The sequence below is a fragment of the Passer montanus genome, unplaced genomic scaffold (assembly GCF_014805655.1).
Source record: "Passer montanus isolate IOZ18808 unplaced genomic scaffold, ASM1480565v1 scaffold44, whole genome shotgun sequence".
NCBI lineage: Eukaryota > Metazoa > Chordata > Aves > Passeriformes > Passeridae > Passer > Passer montanus.
The window spans coordinates 4,214,217-4,238,288 of NW_024369262.1; the positions used below are offsets into that span (position 1 = coordinate 4,214,217).

The 24,072-nt window shown below is 44.6% G+C and overlaps 1 protein-coding gene across 4 annotated transcripts in view; it reads left to right on the forward strand.

The window, feature by feature from the left end:
* Positions 1 to 24,072, forward strand: part of VPS53 (VPS53 subunit of GARP complex) — a 63,817-nt gene that overhangs the window by 21,565 nt on the left and 18,180 nt on the right. For 2 of the 4 annotated variants that reach the window (XM_039720608.1, XM_039720610.1), the window contains 9 exons: positions 4,343 to 4,421; positions 5,272 to 5,415; positions 7,554 to 7,696; positions 9,085 to 9,226; positions 10,528 to 10,632; positions 13,884 to 13,978; positions 18,651 to 18,893; positions 20,335 to 20,482; positions 21,337 to 21,419. In XM_039720608.1, coding sequence (XP_039576542.1) covers positions 4,343 to 4,421; positions 5,272 to 5,415; positions 7,554 to 7,696; positions 9,085 to 9,226; positions 10,528 to 10,632; positions 13,884 to 13,978; positions 18,651 to 18,893; positions 20,335 to 20,482; positions 21,337 to 21,419 — 1,182 coding nt within the window. The remainder of the gene's footprint in view (positions 1 to 4,342; positions 4,422 to 5,271; positions 5,416 to 7,553; positions 7,697 to 9,084; positions 9,227 to 10,527; positions 10,633 to 13,883; positions 13,979 to 18,650; positions 18,894 to 20,334; positions 20,483 to 21,336; positions 21,420 to 24,072) is intronic. The other 2 variants (XM_039720609.1, XM_039720611.1) reach the window with 1 other exon arrangement.

Below are 24,072 nucleotides of genomic sequence, written 5' to 3' on the forward strand. Positions count from 1 at the left end.
TGGAAACAGAGCTTGAATGATTTGTTTGTAATGTTTTCATGTAAATCTGTTGGACTTTCTTTATGGTATAGACACCTCTTCCAGAAAACACAGATGGAATCCATGAAACAGAGCAGAAGAAAAATCCACTCTAAATCTAGAGAAGGGATGGGGCCTTGTTTAACAAAGCATTTGACCATAAGCATTTGCTTAAATGAACATGAACATCAAGGAAATGTAAACATATGTCAGTGCTTTTCTGAGCTGAGGCTGTTGTCTATTCCAACCTTGTGCTCAGAGAGGTTGCTTGCAGTGGTAATGCCCTTTGGGCAGAAACCTGCTGTCATTGGCCATTTTAAGGCCAAATATCATTTAAGCCTTGCTCTAGAATCCTGCCTGGTTTTCCCTTTCTGGTGGATGATTATTTAATACTTTTGTAGTTGCTGATTGTTGTAGAAACCAGTTCAGGCTCCTGCTAGCAGGCAGGGTGGTTTTGAGCCACGCCAGCAAGACTGGCAAGGACATGGAGGAAAACTTCTTTTGTTTTATTCTCCCTTCAAGATAAGGATCTGAAAAGCTCAAGAAAGTCTGTTCCTCCTATTTTTAGAATTGCCTCGGCAGGGTTTTCCTTCCAGTGTTTATACAGGGAGAGCTGCACCATCTGGTAGTGATAGAGGAGGCTGCTTGTGGGGTGAAGGGAGCTGCTCTGGGGTGCTGCTCACAGCTCTTTACTGCTCCACATCCAGGCAGAAAATTCCTGCAGGGGGGTCCATGGCACCCTCATTCTGCTTTTGGAGTTTGACTCCGTGGCTGTGTGCTAGGGCCTGGGTTGGAGTTGAGTTTTCTCTCTCTTTTGCTTGGAAATCCTTTTGTGATTCATGAAACATGGCAGGAAGTTTGCCTGGCTTCTTGCAGGGGTATTTTTAGGCTGTGAAATTGCTGGGGTTTGATATCTCATGGATTTGTTTTAATGGTACAAGTGAAGCCTCTAGGATGTTTGGGAAGGCAAGAAATGCTTTAGTAGATGTTGGCACAGACCTGTGACAGTAACCAATGTCTGTTATATACAATAAGCCCTTTATATACCCTGCTAAAGGAGCAGATTCTGTTGCTTTCTGAAATAAAAAGCCTCTTTTTTTCATGGTGTGAATGGAGTGAAGCCAAGTATGAATGGGAAACCATGGGAAGGAGAAGTGCCTGCTTGGTGGTGTTGGATGTGCTCTTTGTCGTGGGGTATTCAATTTAGGCTGCTGCTCCTGGATGCTGTCAGAAGTAATGATGTGTTTTTAATGTTGTTTTCCACCTGTTCTGTCCCTTTGAAAATAACCAGGCCAAAATCCCCCTGTAAGGATTCATTGGAAACCTGTTCTGAACTCTCAATTAGTTGGCTTCTTGTGCTGATCCTGTTGAGCATTGATGTGAAAATGTCACAGTTCATAGCCAAATGTAAATATTTTCCTAAGAGCGTTCCTAAAGTAATTTCTGATGCAGTGCATTGGTAGCTGTTGTACTAAACAGGAATATTTTCTTATCTCTCAACCCTCTGCTGTTCTCAGTCTGTGGAGGGAGGTACAATTAGTGGTCCCAAACCCACCCAGAAAAAATGGTCTTGAAGGCCTAGCAGATAGTGGAAAAAAGCCTGGAAAGTATTTAGGAGAAAGATAATTATAAGTTTGCCACAGGAAAACAGGCTGGCTCAGCCTCTTTTTATCTCAGCAAGCTGCCAGGCATGGTTTAAGATTTCTGGTAGCTTTGGCTAAAGGAATTGTGGTTTCTAGTAATTGAATGTCATTTGAAACATAGCAGTGGGTTTTCTTGTTTTTATTTTTTAAAGGCAGGGGAAACAGGGAACAAAAGCCACTAATAATAAAACAGAAGTCAGAGAAACAGAAATCATTAATAGTTGGATCACCAGAGGGTTTGGCAAGCCCAGGAAAAGGCAATTCCCTGCTGTGTGGGATGGCTGCTGGGATATCCCAGTTTCTGGGGGAACCAACCCAGGGAAAGAGACCCTTATCAAACCCCCTGAGGCTCTGAGAGATCCTAAATCTCTCACCTGGGCTTGCTGAGCCAACTCACCTGGTGAAGTGGTTCCACACACACCCTCAGGCACGTGCAGGGTTGAATGTCCAGGTTTTTTATGGCTGCAGTTTGCACTGCATGGAGAATATTCTGAATTATTGCACAGCTGACAGCTTTCCACAGGGGCAGTAATCTCCAGTGGCTGAAGCAAGTGTCCCCCCTTGCACTCTGCCCAAGGCAGTTGAGCTCTAAAGAGGTGGCAGACAGGTTTTCTTGTTTCTGAGTGATTGTGAAAATCACAATATTTGTGAAAATAATTGAGTGTGTCTGTGTGTGTGGTTATATAAAAAGTGATTTTTACTGGGAGGGCACTGGGGCTCCCTGTCCTTGCTCACACCTAAACTTTTGGCTGCTTGGATGGCTCTGCCCTGTCCCTCTCTTAGAAAATCTGAAGGCAAAAAAATATTCAAACTTGTTCTCTCTGCCTGCTTTTGAGAGATTTTTTTAATGCAGGACCTATTTTTAAAAAATACATATTTTTAACATCCCACTTGAGCAAGGCATTCCTGCAAGTTTCTTAATTTAAGGATATGAGAATCCCCATTAAGATTACCCTTAAGTACTTTCCTGAATCAGAGCCTAAAACAACAAAGCTTGTGGACAGGGCTTTTAACTGCCTGACAGAGGCTCTTTTAAATTTGTTGAGTCTTTAGGAATCTGGCTGCTGCTCTTTTCAGTGCCTCCACTGTGCTGCACTGCAGCTGTTGTCAAACAGGAAGGTCCCCACAGCCACTCAGAAGGAAAGGAGTATCCCTGCTAATAGCTTCCAGTTGTTCATACAAACTCACTAATTTCTGTGACTCCTAGTTCTGCACACTTCTTGTTTCTGGATTATTTAAAAGATAAAAAAATTTCAGTCTGTTTTCAGTGTCTTTTTTTTTTCCTTTTTTTCCCACTTCTTTCCCTGGAGAATGAAAGGTTTGTTTCTGTGATATTTCCTCACATGAGCTACAAGTGCTTTCTTGTAGAATTTAAGCAGGACTAAACCTGTAGCTGTGGCTTCCTCCTTATTGATTAAATTCCCCACTCCTATTTCAACATATTAGTGAATTCCTTTTGTTTCCCACTTATGAAGTTGTTAACTGGATGTCTTTACCTGGAAGAGTAGAGCAGTCTCTGAACATTCCTGTGAAGCAGAGAGCTTAAGTGAGAATTATTTTTGACACTGCAGGCAGGAAGCTTTTCCAACAAAATCCCCATAAATAAATCCTGAGGAAGGCAGGTCGTACATCCAGTTAAATCACAGATATAAAGTTATATTTCAGCCATCAATTTTAAAGGACTAGAATTTTCTGCATTTGGCACCGTGAAAGAATCCAGCATTGTCAGATCCATCTCGTGGGGTTTTTGCTGCTAATGGAACTCAAATGGGAAGATTAAAGAAGCAGATCATTCCTTGATAAGGTTGAGGAGTCTTAAACAAGCACAAAAAAAATTCCCAAGTCTTCTCCCCACGGTCTGAACAAACATTTTCACAACAGTAAATGTCGCCAGTCTTGCTAAAGTATCAATCTCAGTGGAAAAATCCACTGCTGGAGTGATCAGTTCAGACCTGAAAGCCTTTCCAGTATAATAAAAACTGATGGAAGAATTCAAGGGCTGCAGAGGGATAGAAGTGCCTCACTGTTTGCTTTGGCACTTTCTAGTGTGTGTAGGCATTTCCATTTCCCTAGAAGTATCAATTAAGCTGTATTGACTTTTATTTCTGGAAATTGGAAGCTTTATTCTCTCAGCCAAATAAAGAGCAAGGTTGTGGTTTATTCTACTCCCATTTCATACCTTTTACTCTTTTGTGCTTCTCTAAGACAGTGAGAATTTATAGGATAAAGCTGCTGCCAGCTGTATTCATTTAGAGGTGGATCAGTACACCTGGAGCTGTGGAAGGTTCATGGTGAAGATTGAGACATTGTGAAGCTTTTCACGTGTTGGAAACATATTTCTGTTGAAATGTGGTGAACAGAAATGAATTTCAGTGCAGATCACACTGGCATTAAAGGCCTTTCAAATAGCTGATTAACTGGCCCTTATTGAAATATTAAATGGCAGCAGGGCAGGAGAATCCAGGACATGTTCTGCTGCAGCTGAGGGCTCAGTGCTGCGGGGAATTGTCATTCAGGGAGCAAAAAATCTCCCAATTTTGACACACAGACCTTCTGAGTGTGGATATTTTCTCTTCTGCATCCTTTTGATCCCTTACAAACCCTCCTGCAGCTGCTGGTGTTGCAGCCACCCTGCAGGGAGGTTGTTGAGCACCCCCAAAGCCCCTCCTTGTCCCCCTCAGGGTGAAGGCAGCTCAGAACGAGTTGGGGCAGCAGATCCTGGCTGACTTCGAGGAAGCCTTTCCTTCCCAAGGCACAAAGGTAAAGTTCTCACCTTCCCTCTTCCTCCCGTTGAAAAGTGTCACTGAAAACTCTTCAGTATGATTGTTGTTGGATTTAATCTCGTTTTTCCTCTGGGTTTGGTCCCTGCCTGTTTCAGGAGTTTCTTTAGAAAGAAATTTCTCACTCTGGGGGAAGTGCAACCCTTCCCTTCACTCTGCACCAGCTCCTGCAAGAGGGCTGCAGCCAGGCAGGGAATGCCCAAGAATTCATCTCTGGGGTTTCCTTGGGGTCTCACCCAGTCCCTGGTTATTTGTTAGTCACAAAAATCAATGTTTTCTTCAGAGGAAGCCAAGCACAGGCTGGCTGTTGACACAGTGCCACCAAGTTTGTGTCTGGTTTACTCAGCACAGATCAAATCTGGGCTGGGGCTAAAGCACCAACTGTGCTTCCCCAGCACTGTGCATCCAAACATTTGCAAACAGTAAGGGGGGTAGGTGTGAATTTGAATTTACTTCCAAGAAAACACCAGTTCTGTCTTTCAGAGTACCAGCTCTGCTGGTTTCTTCATCCAAGTGACAAGTACAGAAATGAGGAGACTCTTTGGAGCAGTTGGTGAAGGGCAAGTCTGTGTCTGTGAGAAGCAGCACCAAGACAGCTTTTTCTAAAAAAAAAATAAAGTTTCTAAATTTTCTGCCTTTACCATGGAACAACTTCATGGTCAGTGAAATGGAAGCAGCTCAATTTTCATGCAGCAGAAGAAAGATGCAGCAATAAATAGAGAGTAGCAGCAGAAAAGAGAATAATAGGAAAGTATAAACCTGGATGAATTTACAATCACCTATTCAACTTATTTAACCTGGAATAATTTTCTTCCTGTTTGTTTTGACAGAGGACTGGTGGGCCCAGCAATGTCCTACGTGATGCCTGCCTGGTAGCCAACGTCCTGGATCCCAGGATCAAACAGGAAATCATCAAGAAATTCATTAAACAACACCTCTCAGAGTATCTGGTCCTTTTCCAGGAAAATCAAGATGTAAGGGAAGCTCTGCGAGCTCCATTTGGATTTCACATTTCACGAAATTCTCACTTCCACAGGTTCCTGTGGTGAAAAGTTTTTATCCCAAGGGCTTGGAAACTGATTCTGGGTGTGATCTGGAGTGGCTGATGAGCTGGGAGTTGCTGTTACCTCTGCCAGGATTCTCCCACCTTAGACCTCAGTTTCTCAGATCATCACTAGAAATGTTTTCTCCCCACATAGAAAATAAATAAATTAATGTTAGATTTATTTCCTGCCCTGCTGAAATTTGTGTTGAAAAATGAAACTGTGAAAATTGCAAACTCAATACCACCACCCCCCAAACAATCAAGAAACACCCCAAAATGCTTAGAAAGCTGAGGGGGAGGGATTTCTAAAAAGTTAATTATCTTTATAGCTAATTTTTAAACTTCCTGATACTAACAGCTTTTTTAAAAGTTTACCATAACCTTCTTGAATTTGGTAAAAAAAACCCCACACAAACCAAAATCACCAAATCAAAATGTATTTTATCAATTTCAGATGTTCAACATAGAATAGAGAAAGGCTAAACTGCCTAAGTTTAAATAACATTTTTCCATCAAAGTTTTCTCAGTTAATCTTTCTACTTTTTGACCAGAAAACATGATCATTGAGGGGAAGAAAATCCCATCCTGCTCAGCTTGTAAGAATTTTAGTTGGAGTTTAAATGTGAGAATGTAAGAATCCAGGAATTGCTGCACTCTCATCCCACTGTTGAATTTAACCTCCCTGTCTGAAACAAAGAGGGTGGGATCAAATGAGATATTATTGGATTGAGTTTTCAATAATCTCTGCATGATTTAGGAGTACTGTTATCCTCATTTTCAACAGAACTTGCTCTCTTAATTCTCACAAGATAGGATTTTCAGTCTGGCATGTGTTTAAGCACTTGGAATCCCAGAATCGTTTAGGTTGGAAAAGACCTTTCAGATCCTTGATTCCAACTGTGGCCAAGTCCTCTGCTAAACCCTGTCCCTGAGTGCCACATCCACACATCTTTTAAACCCTCCTGGCGTGGTGACTCAGCCAATTCCCTGGGCAGCCTTGATATCAAACCTGCCAGTGCTTGATAAACCTTTCAGTGAAGAAATTTTTCCTAATATCCAATGTGGGATTCACATTCTCTGAACCTGGGAGGAGCAAGGAATGATCAAAACAATTCTTATTTACTGCTCCTGTGTTTGTTTACAAGTGGAATGCATTGTGGAAGATTGTTTACCTGAAGGGAATTGGTAATTGGATTCTGGTGTGAGTGTTTTGATTCATTGACCAGTTGAATCCAGGTGTGTGTGTGTGTGGGGACTGTGGGCAGTGGAGTTGAGTGCTTGGCAGATTCAGTTTAGATGTAAAGTAATATAATATAGTATAATAAACTAATTAATTAGCCTTCTGATAAGATGAAGTCCTCTTCATCATTTCTCCTGGATGTCGGACAAAATTATCACCAATAATCCAAAGCATTCAGAGGATGTTAATCAATGTAAAACCACCTCTGGCTGAGAGAGAGCAGGGCTGCAGCAGCAGCACAGCTCTGAGTATTTGCTGAAGATGATGGTGGTGCTAAAAAGTCATTGTCCCTGGGTTCAGGTGGCCTGGCTGGGTAAGATTGACCAGTGCTACACCTGGATCTAGATGTTAATGTAAAATCATCTCTGATTTATAGAGAGCAGAGCTGTAGCAGAAGTACAGCTCTGAATATTTGCAACTGCTGCTGCTAAAAATGCTGGTGGTGCTAAAAAGTCATTGTCCCTGGGATTCAGGTGGCTTGGCTGGACAAGGTTGACCAGTGCTACACCTGGATCAAGATGTTAATCAGTGTAAAATCATCTCTGATTGAGAGTGAGCAGAGCTGCAGCAGAAGTACAGCTCTGAATATTTGCAACTGCTGCTGCTAAAAATGCTGGTGGTGCTAAAAATCATTGTCCCTGGGGATTCAGGTGGCTTGGCTGGACAAGGTTGACCAGTGCTACACCTGGATCAAGATGTTAATCAGTGTAAAATCATCTCTGATTGAGAGCGAGCAGAGCTGCAGCAGGAGCAGAGCTCTGAATATTTGCAACTGCTGCTGCTAGAAATCCTGTTGGTGCTAAAAGGTTGTTGTCCCTGGGGTTCAGGTGGCCTGGCTGGGTAAGATTGACCGGCGCTACGCCTGGATCAAGAGGCAGCTGGTGGATTACGAGGAGAAGTACGGGCGCATGTTCCCCGCCGAGTGGTGCATGACGGAGCGCATCGCCGTGGAGTTCTGCCACGTCACCAGGTGAGCCCCACGCTGGGCAGTCACAGCCCCACGCTGGGCAATCACACCCCTCTGAACACAGAGACCAGAATTGCCCCAGGGATTTCTGTAAGATGCTGGGAAAAGGAATTGGAACAGTTATTATCTTTCTTTCTGTAACTGTTGTTTGTAGATGTGGCCGTGGAGTTCTGCCACGTCACCAGGTGAGCCCCACGCTGGGCAGTCACACCCCTCTGGGCACAGAGAGGCAGAACTGCCCCAGGGATTTCTGTAAGATGCTGGGAAAAGGAATTGGAACAGTTATTATCTCTCTTTCTGTAACTGTTGTGTATAGATGTGGCCGTGGAGTTCTGCCACGTCACCAGGTGAGCCCCACGCTGGGCAGTCACACCCCTCTGAACACAGAGAGCAGAATTGCCCCAGGGATTTCTGTAAGAAGCTGGAGAAAGCTCAGAGAAAGAATTGAAACTGTTATCTCTCTTTGTGTAACTGTTGTTTATGGATATGGTTCTTCAGAGTGTAGTATTCATAGTTCACCAGTAGTGTAAAAGAAGATTCCTAAAGGGCAATCAGGTCTTAAGTCCACCATTGTTTCTATAAAAATGTACATTTCTAATAACAATAATCAAAAATAATATAAAAATTTGAATAATAAAAAATTAATAATGGTGATAATAATAATAAATGTAAATTTCTAATAATACAGTGCTTTTTCATGCCTTCTGATAGTAGGGTCTCTGTATCACCTTTGTCTGTCCCAATGCCCCTTCAGTGATACCACGCAGCTCCTGCTGCCTCCCAGCTTCCTGATAATAAAAGGTTGGCTTGGTTCCTGCCATGCTGGTCAGTGTCTAAAGGCAGGGTGCAAATGTCTCTCTGGAATTGTCTGTGGTTAAAAGGAAGCGAGGAGTGAAAAGGCTGAGAAGTGTTGCTAAAATGATGAGAAATTGAAGTGATGTGAAAATCAATTTCAGCGTAACAGAGGTAAAAATCAGCAATATTTCAGGGCAAGTGGAATAGCATGAGCTGGCTGTGGTGACCAGGCTCTTTGCCAACCAGAGACAGGGAAACTGAGGAAGGTGCCAGGTGGAGTCCCTGTAGCTCCATTGCCTTTGTGCTGGGACCCAGTGGGAGTCCCTGTGCTTCCCCAGCTTGGATCCTCAGGGCTTTCCCAACTGGCTGCCAGGAGATGGGGTCCTGTTACCCACAGAGCTCAGAACCACTGAAATGGGATCTGCTTGTGTTTGAAATGGGATCTGCAAAGCAGTTTTATGTCAGAGAGCCTCTTAGGAATTAGCCTGAATTTTGTGATGGAAGTCTCTCTGGGGAATGGAATGAGTTCCAGTGTTAGGTTTCAGACCTTTATAGAAAACCACATTTGTTTTTTCTACATCCCCTCTCTCTTGCAGGGCAGAGCTCTCCAAGATCATGCGCACCAGGGCCAAGGAGATTGAGGTGAAATTGCTTTTGTTTGCAATTCAGAGGACGACCAACTTTGAGGGGCTCCTGGCCAAGCGTTTCTCAGGCTGCACTCTTGCTGATGGCACAGTGGTAAGGGCATTTCTGAAGAGCTCTCCTTTACTCAGGAGGAAGAAACCCCCTCACACATTGCTCAGGTGGGGGACACTACAAAAGGTGTCCCTGCAGCCTCCCCTTGCTCAGGGTGTTCAGTGGGACTCTGCTCAGTGGCCTGCTTGGAAAAGTGATTTTTAGTTGTGTAAACTGTAGGGAAGATGGCTCACAAGAATAAAAAATGCACTGCTTGTGTGCTTTTTTGGTTCTCCTGGGGCCCTGTGCTGTCTGAAGCCACAGAGTGGTTATGGTGTGGTTAAATGCCTTGTAATGTTTGTTCTCTACGTGTCAGTGACACATTATAACTGAAAGTCCCCTCTTCTCCTCAATTTTGGGTACCACACATTGACCACATGGTACCAGCTTTCAGTCCCACATTGTTGGGTCACTCTGGCTTGCAGGAACATTGGTGGCTTCTGCTTTGTCTCTTTTTGTAGATTGTAAAGGCAGAACCAAGAGAAAAAACTCAGGGAATATCTCTGGAGCCATCTCTGAGCTTTTCCTGCCTGGAATCTCAGCCCAGAGCTCTGGCAGCACAGAGCATGTGTGGTTGGCTTCTCTGTCCAGCTGCTGTCTTGAATCCTGCCTGGATGTGACAATTCAGCCTGCAAGGAAAGCTGCTGGACCCACTGGTCATTTGCTGTGGGTGCTGCTAATTAAAAGAGGAACTCCTGTAAGGTTTTCCTCCTGGCTGAATTTAGATCTCTCAGGAATATGGCTTTATTTATTCTGACAAATCTCATAGAAAATCTGCAGCTTTAATTAAATTGACTTTGCTGGGTTGTTGTAAGTGAGAAAACCAGAGGAGGAGGGTGTGGTTTCAAATGACAGAGAATTCTGTGTTTCCCCCTTTTTGACATGTCTAGAGGCTGTGACACTGGCTGTCATCTGCCCTGTTTTGTACCCAAAATGAAGGCCACCATTATAAATAGCTGGCTGGTGGGTGCAGAGGGGGGGACAAACAGTGGGAGCAGCAGTTTGGGGTTGATTGCAGGGCAGAGTTTTGGAGCTGCTGTTGTGGGTTATGCCAGTGGTGACCACACTCTTTGGAGTGGGGTTTGGGAGAGTGGAAATGTCACACTGGATAAAATGTCACACTTTCATGGAGGATTCAGGCAGCATGGAGGGATGGAGAGGGAGCCAGGATCTCATCACCTCTGCTGGGAGAAGGCAGATTGCTGGGCAGTGCTTGGAAGGGCTCAGGAAAGCAAAATGTGGATGCAGCTATGTGCCAGAGGGCACAAAACTGGCTGTTCTCTGATGAGCTTCCTCTTTTCCAGCAGAAAAAGCCAGAAGTGCCACCTCCCTCCACCAACCCCTTTCTGGAGGATGAAACTGGGGCAGAGGCAGATGAGATTGTGATGGAGAAAAGTGATACAGACAAAGTAAGTCTTTGAAGTTCCCAGTTCTCAGCCTCTGTCAGAATCTCCAGTGGGGCCTCAGCTTTTCCCATCCCATTGATTTGAAAAGTTTGTTTTCACAGCAATTAATTTAGTGCAGTTTTGATCCTTTGTGCAGCATTCAGGCTCCCAGTACGACCATGCTTTGCTCTGGCTCACTTCACTGAAACCAAAGCAATCTTTATTCCAGTTAATAGTGCAGAGACAATCCTGCCACGTGAGAGTGAGCTGGATTCTGTTCCAGCCTGTACAGCAACAGCCCAAATGTAATACAGGATTTCTGTCAGAGGGAGATGAAATAGCTATTTGGGTTTTCAGATCCCCTAAGAAGCTCCTCTACAAGCAGTTGCAATTCACATTTTGCCCTGTCAGCTAAGCAAACTGTCTGGAGTCACCAGGCAACTCATTGAACTTTCAAGTGTCAGCTTTAGATTTTCACTCCAGATAAATCACTTCTGGGATTTTTATCTTTGCAGTGCTTTTTATCCATCACCTCTGCAAAGCAGGCAGCACCTAACTGCTTGTACAAGCACAGGGCTTCCAAAGCCCTCTGCAAACATTAAAGGGTGAATGATAAATGCAATTGTTTTAATTGGCACCAGTATCAAAGCCTGTATTTTTTTACACACCAGATGGATGTTTTCTAAATGTTCAGTTGTGAGTTACTTGAGGCTGGTACTCTCCTCTTTTTTAGGGGATTTACAGCCCTGTAAATGGGCCCTGTACAGGTGTATCCTGATGGGTGACCAGGGCCTCAGGACTCAAATCCCTGCCCCTGGTGGGAGCTCTCCACCAGCACAGTCTGGTGCACTGCATCCCCTGCAGATTTCCACAAGAGCAAGGCAGCCAAAGTCCTGAAACAGAATGATTTAAGCAAGGTTTTGCTCTTTCCATTAAAATACAGCTTGGACATTGGTATTGTGTATTTTACCAGTGTAAAATTGGTATTGTGTGGATTTTACCAGTGAGACAGAGGTCGGGAACTTGGGGTGACACCTCTGATGCATTTTTTGGGAAGAGCTTCCTTTCCAATACCTAATAACTGGAAAGTTGATTGGGATTTGCAGTGTTGAGATGAGAGGACATCCTTGGAGAAGCCAGGGCTGTTAGGAGGCAGGTGGAGAGATAATTACAACAATTAGGGCTGTGTTTATTGAACAGCAGAATGCAGCAGTTCAGGAGCTTTGAGAGAGGAACTGCTGTGCTCCCTGTGCCTTGTGGAGCCATCCATGGAGAGGAGACATCCCTGGAAGTGCAGATGGTGGTGAGGCTGCCCTTTCCCTGTAGGAATGCCCTGTGTCAGTGTCACAGGGCTGGGCTCTGCTGCCCTGCAGCCTCCTGGGTGCCAGGTGGGCTCCAGCATTTCAGTGTCCCAGTGCCAGCAGCTGCTGGCTCATGCTGGGAGTCTGGAAGGGCTGCAAGTCTCATCTTGCCTGAAGAACAGAAGGGACACAAAGAGCTGAAGGGTTTTCAGTAAAAGAGCCCTTCCAAGACACCAGTCCTGAAAATTCAAGACCCTTGGGGATCTAAAAGGGAGCATAAGAATTTGAGGGGGGGAATCCATGCTAAAAAAGCACCTCTTTTGGTAATCCTAGCAGTTCCATTTAATCTGTTTACTTTGGATAGTAATGAAAGGAAACTGGGCCAGCTGCAGACCTCCTTGCTGTGACAACAGTAACCTTTTATTATTTCCATCAAACTCGAGGAGGAAATAGCTTAAACATCTGCAGCTTTTGGACAGGGTTGCACACTCAGAAATACAGCTTCAGTGCTACTGGTAAAAGATTTAATATTCCTTCCACCAGACATGCTGGGAGCAGCGTGGTGCAGAGGCACAGAGAGCCAGGCCTGCTGCAGGAGCTGCCTCTTCCAGCCTGCTGAGTGGCAAATGGTGAATCTGTGTCCTTGTGCTGGCACTGCCCTGCCAGGGCTTTGGCAGCTGCCAGGTTTCTGTGGTTCCCAGCCATTTTTTCCCTCCCAGCTCCAGTGAGTGTGTGCATCCTGCACAAACAGAGAGGGGTTTGGGTGGAGGATGCCTGGTAATGATTCTGTCCCAGGGCTCTTAAAAGTTAAATTCTTCATTCAAGGTTCATAGGGGTGGTCTGGCCTCCATAAAATCATTTCTTCACTTTAGGTTTGCAGCTATAAGTTGGGGTTCATCATTTGGGGCTGAATTGTTGCTGAGAAATGTTTCCCTTGTCACACTGTGATAGTTCTGCCAAATTCTTAGTGCCACCTCCTCTGTTGTTTAGGAGAGAAAGTCCTTTAGGCTTTGCTTCTTTTGTTTGGCTTTTCTTGCATTTAAAAAAAATCAGCTGGAAAAGTTCATATCTTCATTGGCTGGGAGCTGATCTTGGCTTTCTGTGGAGAGAGAAGCAAGAATTCCATTCCAGAGTCACTGCAGCCCTCTTTGCAGCCAGTGAAAAGCTGCTGGTCTGCTGGGAAGCAACAAGAGAAATTACCTATTAGTAAAAAACAATAATAACAATCTAGCTGTAGGGCAAAAAAGAACTTCAAGGTCCTGCCCAGCCTGGTACTTAAACATGCACAAATTTAAGTGTGTGAGCAGTCCCAGTGGCTTTGGTGAGCTGTGCTTGGCCGTGGTTTGAGTGCAGCACTAAACTCAAATGAGGGTAAACAGGATGGCTCCCACATGGCACCTGTGCTTAATGCTCTAAATGTGATTTAAAAATAGAAATCTTTGCATCCCCAGAAAGATATTTCACAGTGAAAGCAGGCCTGTATAATTCTGGCTCCTGCAGTAATTACATGCTGTTTATCTAAATAAAATTCATTCAGATGAAGCCTGTAACTTTGAGTTATTGCCCTTGATATTCTAAAATGTAAGGATTCTTTAATCTTGCTTTCAAATAACTGCTACATTGGGTTTCAGAGGGGACTAGAGGAGCCTTGTTACTGCTTGAAGGATTCAGGGAGATTTTATTTGCAAACTGCATTAAGATTCTTCAGCTGAAATCTGTAAGCATGAGCAGCCTTCTCTTTAAGGCTGAGAATATTTTACAAGAGGAAAGATAATTCCTTGGATTGCTAACAGCTCCATAAGAAGGAGGGAAGACTTGGATATAATGACATTTATATGTTTTGATTATTTGACAGCAAATTTCTGTATTACAATATATCTATAAAGATTTATATCCTTCTGTGCTGTTGCATTGCTGTTCCTTCAAGGTCTTCCAGGGCAGGTTTGAACCAACATTCTGAATGTTTCCTTGCAGCCAAAGAAGCCAAAGGTCCCTGACAATCCTTTCCATGGCATTGTTTCCAAGTGCTTTGAGCCTCACCTCTATGTGTACATTGAGTCCCAGGACAAGTGAGTAACCAGCCTGAGTTTCAGGGTTTGTTTGGTTTCTGGATGTGTTGGGTTGTGCTGGATTCTGTACTCAAGCTGCAGAAAATTAATATATTGCAGCTCTGCTGCCTGATTTCAACAGGAGCAGTGTTTGTGGCTCAAGAAGCTTTGAGTGAGGCCTTTGCTTGGACAAAATGAGTGTTCAGAGGGCTGTGGAGTTGGTTTTGTGTGTAATTGCAGGAGTGGTGCCTGCTGCCTTTCTCTGGAAGAGGCTTAGAGTTCCTAAATTACTTCTGTTGCCTCTGCAGTTCCCTCTGCAGACATGTGTCTTTCTTTCATCTCGTGTCTTCCACAAATAACAGGGTTGGGTTTTCTCTAAAATCCACACGTGGCTTTGTGGCAGAGGACTTGCAAGATTTGCTTTGTAGGAATAAGTTATTTGAGATCCTTAGATGAAAGCTGGTTTTAAGATAACATTATCCTTGCTCACAGATTGGGATTTTGTCAGGGGCTTTAATCCCTGGCACCCTTCTTCATCTTCCTCTTTGACTTGCAGCAAAACAATTTGAATGAAAGGAGCTTTCAGCTGTGAGTTCTGAGAAGTTTTCAGGGCTCTCACCACTCCTCCTTGTGCACCTCCACTCACACCAGGGTTTGAATAACATCTCAGTAACAACTGCAGTGCCACCTGAGAGAGGAAATAGTTGAAAAAGGTTCAATTGAGTCTTTTAGCACAGATTAGTGGCTGGAAAGGAGGAGGTGCCTACTTGGTGTGTCTCATCTGTGTGTGCTCTTCTCTCTTCCAAGGCTCTGCACATGAGAGAATGTCTGACTCGAGGCTTGTAGTGTCCTGATTTTATCCAAACTCCATGATAAGCATCTTGGAAAAGCTTTTCCATGTCCCATCAACCTTTTATGCTTAAAAAAAAAATAAATCATTAAATAGCTGAAGCCTTGCACAGTGCTGTGTCCTGCTGGGTTTAGGTTCTGCTCTGCAGTATCACAAAGGGAAACTGATATTTCCCCCCTGCCCTCAGCCAACTGAGCACAGACTTATTTCAGTATTTCTTCCCTTCTCACTGGGGGCCATTTTAATTCCCATTTTGGTAATTCTACCCCACTGTGCTCCTAGCCCCTTCAGTTGCCTTTTTTTTTTTTCCTTTTCCTTTACAATCATGAGATGTTTTATATTATCTTTATAGCCACAAGCTGCAGGGAGTTCAAAGAAAAACTGCCACAGTATTTCCCATGCTGGCCCTGACTGCCAAAAATTGCTTTCCTTCACTATTTTCTCTCTTCTTCTTCCTTTGATTGAACTTTTGAGGAATCTGTTGCCAATGTCTGCAAATGAGATGTTGCTTAGATCATTAATTGTATGTTTGAGCTCTGAATAGTGAGAGCAATAGTTTTGTTCATCATTTTTCTGCCACATTAAATCTGTGGCATAAAAAATCCTGGGCATTTTCTGCCAAAAAAAATTGTTTCCATACCCATTTATAAAAACACAGTGCCAGAATCTGTAGAATTTAAGAGGAAGCACCTGAAAGAAGGAGTTTAAAGATGCTGCTCTCCACCCTCAGCTGCAGAGTAAATACCAGATTTCTGACCAGCAGAGCAGATTTCATCCCTGCCCCTTTGGGTGTGCATCTTTAGCTGTCCTTTGTGGTCAGCTGGAGCAGCAGGAGCACACAGACATGAGCTGAGCTGGAGAGGAGGAAGAGCTCTGTCAGCTCTGCAGGGCTGAGAGTGTGCAGAGCCTTCTTAAATCTGCTCAAAGGCACGTCTGAGCCCAGAGTGCTTGGAAAACTGGCACTTTGTGCTGTGTGTTTGCAGCCTCATCAGCACAGGGGCTTCCAGAATCCCCAGTGCATGCAAACTGCTCTGCAGTGCTCCAGGGGTCTGGAGCCACATCCCTGGGCACTCCCAGCTTCCTGAGCACCCAGGTCTTCTCTCCTGCTGCTCCTGAGTTCCTGGTTCTTCTGATGGCCAGAACAACCCTGAACAGGTTGAGTGAAAGAAAAAAAAAAAACAACAAAGAGGAATGCAGGAATGAAAAGAAGCAGAATAGAATTCCCTTTATGTGATTTCATTTCATTCTTTCTCTTGGTTAGATTTGGCGAGTTCTCACTCCCAATAAATATGCTACTGTTAGGAAATACCACATCTGCACTACCAGAGAATTTTCTTGGAGCTTTTCTGCAGAGTCTGTGGAGAAAATACTCATTTTCTGTAGCTCTCCTGCCTTCTGCATGTTTCATCTCCCAGCAGCTTTTTCTGCCAGACTCTCTGTGCTCCCACTGTACCACACCAACATTTGTGGCCTTTGCATCACATTTGGTCCAGCTGAAGGATTGCCATCAGCCAAGGTGTGCATTAATGATGTATTAATTCTTTTAGTGCACAATATCCTGGTGTTTTGCTTGCACCAGTGCCATTGTGAAACAGGAGCAGTCCCACAGCCTGGTTTGATGGGCAGCTTTATCCAGGTTGGGATCAGAACAAGCGTGAAGCCCCAGCACTGCTCTCCCAGCTCTTCTCAACAGCTGCATTCTCTCCTGCATCCCAGTTGACAAGACCTTGGGGGAGCAGGAAAATGCAGATCCATTTCACTTTGCCTCAGAGAAGAGGAGAACATGTGGGCTAAACATAAAGAAACAAAAGCCATTGACATTCCTGACCGTGTCTCGAGACCGAGAGAAGGCAAAAAAAAAATCAAGTGACTGGTGACTGCTAAGAAAGCTCCACTTTGTTGCCCAGCTGGAGCCCAGCACAGATGCAGAGGTGGAGATGCAGCTGTTGAGTTTGACAAGGAGTGAGCCACGTCCTCTTTCCTTGAGAAGCTGCAGGAATCTGCAGGCTGCAGCACGTGTGAGCCCTCCTGCAGCAGCCATCTGTTTGGCTCTGCTACAGCTACAGAGGGAGGTAAATTCTGCTTCTCTGTGGCCCAACACAATCAATGCTTCACTTCAGCCTTCAATTGCTGCTGCCAGCGTGGAGATTTATCACATCAGTGGAGCAGCCTGATGTTTTTACAGTGCTTGTAACGCAGCTGAGGAGCTGGGAGTGTGGAATCAGAGCTGTGTGCAGGGCTCGAGCAATAGGCATGGAAAAAGAAAAGGGGCTGCTTGTCTTTGGCTAAAGCCAACCAGGCTTGCTCCATGGCTGAGAGTCCTGGTATTCCAAGCACATCTCTGGAGATAAGTTTGGCCCAGAAGATCACCTGTGGTAGGAGCTCATCCATTCTGAGGCAGCAGCCTGAGTTTGTCAGGAAAGAGACTTGTGGGTTCTCTGAATTCTCTGACTTCTGGGTTCTCTGATTCTCTCAGTTCTCTGACTTGTGTGTTCTCTGAATTATCTGAATTCTCTGACTTGTGGGTTCTCTCAATTCTTTGACTTGTGGGTTCTCTCAATTCTTTGACTTCTGGGTTCTCTGATTCTTTGAATTGTGGGTTCTCTGAATTCTCTGCTTGTGGGTTCTCTGATTCTCTGAATTCTCTGCTTGTGGTTTTTCTGATTCTCTGGAATCAGAGGGGTTTTCTCTCTCACAGGAAGGAAAGCAAAAAGGGATAGAAACTGGGGGAAAGTTGTTGGTGGTGGGTTTTTCCCCTTTCACTGGTCAAGGTGAGAATGTGCTGCAGAATCTCAGCCTTTCTCCTGAGGATTTGGCTTTTTCCTTAGAGCTCTGGATCATGACACAGCCACTGCACCCTCAAAGGTGTAGGTTGTGCCATGGGAAGGGGAAGGCTGCAGGAAAACCATATTAAAAACAGGAATATAAAATACAGGAACTCGTGGTCAGCAGGGTACCTCTCTCATCTGAAAGGCCTATCAATTTCCCAAAATCCCAACTTCCTTGAGGAAGGCTGTGTGTGTGTGAGTGTGCCTGGGGGAGCAGGTTTATTGCTGGAATTCATCTGGCAAAGGTTATTCCATGGAGCTGAGCTGGGCTTGGTCTCCAGCACGGATGTGCTGTCTCTGGAGGGGTAGGACCAGAGGAACTCCCCAAGATCAGAAGATTCTCTGGTCCTGTGTTGATGGCTCTGGCCCTCTGCCATGCTCAAAAGCCTTTTTGTCCTGGTGAAAGGATGGAGTGGAGTTTATTGTTGAAATATTTGAGTAAGGACCAGGCTGTAATGAATCACTGGAGACAATAAGAGGGCTTTTTGTGCTTTTAAAAAGGGTCTGAGTAGGAAGTGCACTTTGTGCTCACGCTAAATAAAACTTCTTTAAAGGATGTGTGAAGTTGTGCAAAAGCAGGTGGTATCCAAATGGGACCAAGAAATGGCAAATGGCACACACCATTTTGAGCACATCCCTTCAAAATCCAAATTCCCTGAGGTCTGCTGGGATGGGAAGCCTGACTGTTCCTTTTCCTGGTGCCAGGAATGAAACTTGAGCACAGGCTTAATGCACTTGCATCAAATGTGCTGAACTGAGCCCTGGCAGACCTGGGAGCTTTTATGTGTGGCTGGAGAACAGATTTGAAGCTGCCACTAAAACTCCTGAGCACAAAAGGTTTGGGCTTGTGTGGAATTGTGTGAGCTTTGTGCTGGGAGCATGGAGATAAGAAAGGGCTGGGAATACCCAGCTGCTGCTGTCACAAGACAGGGCATCTCATTGTAAGCATTATTCTCTCTTTTCACTCCAATTCCTTTCTCAACAAACTCAGATATCTTTTTTTTCCCCACCCCAGGAATTTGGGAGAGCTGATTGACAGGTTTGTGGCTGACTTCAAGGCTCAGGGTCCCCCCAAGCCCAACGTGGATGAAGGAGGAGCTGTGCTGCCCAGCTGTGCTGACCTCTTTGTGTACTACAAGAAGTGCATGGTGCAGTGCTCCCAGCTCAGCACTGGGGAGCCCATGATAGCCCTGACCACCATCTTCCAGAAATACCTGCGGGAATACGCCTGGAAAATCCTCTCTGGAAACCTGCCCAAGTGAGTTTGGCACCCTCAGTGCTGCAGGCATCCCACTGCACTGAGGAGCTGATGATTTGTAGAGATAATTCATCAATACATCCTTGTGAACACTCATTTCCCTGTCAAACAGCCCAGGTAGCAGCAGGATCACTCCCCTGACTTCATGGTTTTCTCCAAAGTTCAGTTTCTTGCAAGAGAGAAAAGCAGGAGAGCAAATGAGCACTCACACATTGTTTTTCTTTTAAGGGCCTCTGGAGAGTAGCTTCATATTTGGCTTTGATTAGCAGTCAGATTTGCAGTTTCTTGAAGTTCCTTTTGAAATGCCAGCCCAAGTCTCTTCAGAGAGGCCTGGCTTTCAGAATTGCTGCTTGGGTAACCAGCTCACACTGGGATTCTCAGCTGCCTTAGCCCAGCATCATCTCTATGGTAATTTATAATGAAGGTGGTTTATTCCTGAGATGCTGAGGTGCTTCCCTGTACCTCCCTCTGCTCTGGAACATTTTATCTCTGTATAAATAAGATCTGCAGATGTAAATCTAGTGAAAGGAAAGGAAATCATAATGAGTTTGCACAAGTATGGATCAGTGTACAGGCTAAAGGTGCTCCTGAGATGTTGCCAAAACCCCACTGCAGATAATTTTATTTGCCATTTAACATCTTCAGTTTGTTTCCTTTGTAAACCTGGGAGCAGCAGAATGACTTTCTGAAACCAGTAAAATCTTTCACAGATGGAAGGGCAGAGGGTTCCATCCAGACAAGTGGAAAGATAAATTTAATGTGGGTTCTCCATCAGACCTCAGTTGCATTCTTTATCCACGTTTTTTTGAGTGCTCCATTTTTGCTGTCCAAGATAAATATCACTGTCCTATTTTTTTTAATGGATTTGGATTATAAAGAGTTGAGAGGTAGGGAATTTCCTGCCTCTAAACTGCTCTGAGTCTCTCTTTGTTGATACATGAACCTTGCTCACTGAAGACAGTGGAGGGGAAGGCACATCTTCTATAATTTACTTTGTTGATACCATCAGCTTTTAAAACAGGTTGCCCAAGTCTCAAATGCATATGGACAGCTGTTTAGTGCTTCAGAGATAAATATGACAAGTTTCCTGATAGTTCTGAGATTCTTCTGCAGTCTTTAATTAGATTTTGGATAACTGGCAGTGAAGGTGAAGCTACCTGGGGAAGGCTGTGTTCCACTTGCATCCTAATCTATTTTCTTGTCAATGAGTGAGTTGTCCTTTGCTTAAAGACCTGGTACAAAGCTCTTTGTAAAAGAAATTCCTTCACCAAAATAGCAGTTGTGGGTTTGATGTCCTGAATTGCACAGGCTGTTGGGTTGTGGGAACTAAAATTAAATTTTTATGGCATTAAAATCCAGCAGTAACTTTGCACTTTGGGTGTCTGTACTCTCAAAAACCTCACAGGTTTTATCTGTTTGTTTTTGATTTTTTTTCCCCCAGGACAACCAGCAGCAGTGGTGGGCTCACCATCACAAGTTTGCTGAAAGAAAAGGAAGGCTCTGAAGTGGCAAAGTTTACTTTAGAAGAACTCTGCCTCATTTGCAGCATCCTGAGCACTGCAGAATATTGCCTGGCCACCACCCAGCAGGTGAGTTTAGCTTGAGGAGGAACCAGCCCCTCTTTTGTGTTGCTGTGGAGACTGGGACAGCCAAAAGTACTAAAAAAATTCCATTGATTATTGAGCTCTACATTATTCATTCTGTACTTCAAAGAAAGAAAAGTATTGATTTTCTGAGAAAAGCAATTTCTTGTAATCCTGCTTTGCAGCATCCATTTTGGGGTCAATCCTTTTCTACTTGCTACATAATTTGTTTTGGATTGGGGGCCAATTTTTATTTTTTTTTAAGTTTCTCTGTTCATTATCTCCCCTTCATAAAAACAAGCACAACAATAATTCAAAATACTTTGGGGAAAATACTTGCATGAAATATTGGGGCAATGTGGAGTGGAGAGAGGAGGAATTTATGCTGATGTGATTTGCAGCCACTCCACTCATTACATTCAGGTGCTTCCAAAATGCCATGGGTCAGGAATGAGCTGTGATGTTTGGCTGCATCCAGGCCTCTCCACCACTAGGTCTGGCAATCCTCCTCCTTCTCCTCTGCAGTTTGGGCACAGGCAGAGTGTTGAGAAACATCTTTATTAGCAGGACAGATGCCACAGTGTTAAGCTACTACGGTAGCATGTCATACTAGAGTTACATATTTGACCTTGGAGCTTTAATTCTTTCAGGACATGGAGCCACCGTGGCCCATCCTGGCAAATCAACAGCTCTGGGATGCCAAGGAGGAAAGATTTCCAGTGTCACTAGATGAGTTTTGGGTATAGTTTGGTCACAGATGAAGTTTGAAGAAGCTGACCTTTCCAGGGCAGGAGTTTTCAAGAACGATTATTTCGAGTTAGAAACCTGATCTCCCTGTTGCTTGTTTTGTTTCCCAACAGTTGGAAGAGAAGCTCAAAGAAAAAGTGGACACAAGCCTAATGGAGAGAATCAACCTGACAGGAGAGATGGACACTTTCAGCATGTATGTGCAGCACATGCCTCCTCCCACAAGGTGTCAAACATCCCCTTTTGTCAGCCAGATGGTGCTGGAGTGAAAACAGCCCTGAGATCCTGGGATGGGCACAGGCATTTCCCTGCTCAGGAGTGGTATCCCCTGGCTGCTCCAAGAGCAGCACTAGCTCAGGCTTTAGCTGCTCCCCATGGTCCAAGCCAAAGGAACAAGAGCACTGGAAAAGGGAAAGGAAATAGTGAGTTTCCATTTGAAACAGCATTTGCATCTTGGCAGCTCTGCGAGGTGGCTGTTACATCTCAAGAAAGGAAGCTATTTCAGTACATTCCTTCCTGCTTTAACTTCCCCCTGTTAATCAGCAGCCTTGTCAGTATGATCAAACCCCATTTCAGATGACATAAAAGACTGATCCAATCTTATATTTGGGGATTATAATTGAGAGAAGATTATCATTCATTAAAATAACTTTTCATGTAGCGGTGCTAAAAATATTCTGCTCTAACATCCTTTCCTCTCCACCCCTGACAGACAGATTGAATGTATTTTTTGAGACAAGAAAATTGAGGCAAAAGTTGTTTTGCCTCTTATCAGACAAAAGAATATCTTGGCAAGACTGGAAAAATAATCCCTGTCACCAGCTCCTCCTCTCCCTAAAACAAAGATTCAGCCCAGATAGCAGCAAGATTTTTTTTTTCACAAGACTTCCTTCCTGTGATTCCTCCTCTGCTGCTGCAGTGGACAGGATCCCACTGAATCTCCATCCAGCTCTTTCACATGGTCCCAGGCTCCAGTCCAGGCTGCAGAGACTCCCTTCCCTCCAGGCTCTTCTCTTTAAGAGTGAATCCCAGCCTGAGATTCAGGGTTGCTGTGTCCACTCAGCCAAAGCAAGCCAGGCAGCAGGGAAGGAGAAATAAAACGTGGCATAAAATGGGGTTTTCTTAGCATGGACAAGTTGGGGGTGAGTTTTGCAGCAGGAAGCAGCAACCTCAAGTGGCTGCTGGATTTCCACAGTGGCTGCCTGAGGAGCTGGTGGGTCCCAGACAGCCAGTGTGAAGTGTTTTGGAAATTGTTTTATGTATAGCTCACATTTGCTGCTTTGGACAGGTTTAAAGTCCAGCTGACAGGGCTGATATATCTTGTAACAAAGGCTTTTAATTGACTTTTATGCTGTTCCAGCTCAGGGCTTTGTCCAGCCTTCTGTCAGTGCAAGTCAGAGCTATAAACCTTGCTGGCATTGGCTCATTCAACATCAAACAAGTGGTTTCTGCTGGGATTTGATGTCTTGTTAGGCAGTCATAAAATAAGTGATAAAATGCTGTTCATGCACCCTGGGAAGTGTTTCTTCTTTCAGAGAAAGGAGAGTGCAGAACCACCCCAAATGTGTAGAAAAGGAGGGGTTTGTCATTGGGGTGGCAAAGCAGTTTCTTTAGGAAAGTTGGAGAAATCATGGGAACTTCTTCTTGATGTTCCACAAAAGAATAATGATTGTAATGTAAATCCAGAAATCCATCATTTCCCTGTTGCTCTGTTTTGTGAAATTAAAATTATGGGCAGCATCCAGAGAACCCATGAAGTGCTGGGCTCACTGTGGTGGCTGCACTGCTCCTTTGTGGCCTCAGCTTCCTGCCCCATCCCTTCTGTGCATGCCAGGGGCTGTGTGAGGAGTCCCCCACTGCTGCCTGGGTGAGGGTTTGAAGGGTTTTCCTGCAGAACCAGGCTCCAAACCCCCTCAGCATGTCCTGATCCTTTGTGTTCCCAGCACTTTTCCTGCTGCACCACCATCCCTCCACAGCAGCTGTTTATTCTGAATAACAGACAAATTAGTTTCTCTCCTTGTTTTGTGGTTTTCAGGGGATAACCTGAACTTGGGGCCAGCTTCTGCCAAGACTCCTGAGGTCACCCAAGTGCTGGGGTCACTCTCCATCCACTCAGAGCTTTGGTGCTGAGCTCTTCCCTGCCAGGCAGTGGCAGCAGGTGCCCTGCAGGGTTATTTCAGTCTCCCTTGGCCTGGTGGAATCCCCCAGGGAGGGGATTCTGTAGTGCCCAGCAGCAGCAGAGGCACCAGCACAAACAGTCATGGGCTTTTTTTATCCCAATGCAAGTTTTAGATGGTGTAACTTGAAGCCTGTAGTCCTTCATCTCCCATATTAATTTTTCCAACTCATTTTGGATGAGTTTGCCTTTACAAACAAATGAATTGCTTTGAAGGAAGTCTTCTACTTTGCATCCTGTTCCAGACTTGATGTGCTGGAGCTGTAGGAAAGGGAAGAGACAACTTTTCTGGGTTGTGGTGAAGAACAAAACCCAGGTCAGAATTACCCATATCTCAGTGAGAAGGTGGGCACTTACAGATGTTTTGAACAGTGAACCCCAGAGTAGTATCCAAAACTTCACAAAGACAGCGAGGGGGAGGAAAGGTGGTTTGAGGAAGCATTGCTCAGATTTCTCACAGTCCTGTGATTCTCATCTGTGCTACCATCATGAGAAAGAGCAAAACTAAAATCCACTTCTTACAAATGTAATCCTGAGGTTGTAAACACGCATCTGTGGCAGATTTCAAGTTGACACTGTTTTTAAAAACTCTGCTTAGTGAACCAGAATGAGTTGTTGCTCCTAGCAGAAGCTGTCTGCAGTCGAGTGCTGGTGCTGTGCCCCTGAGGGCTCT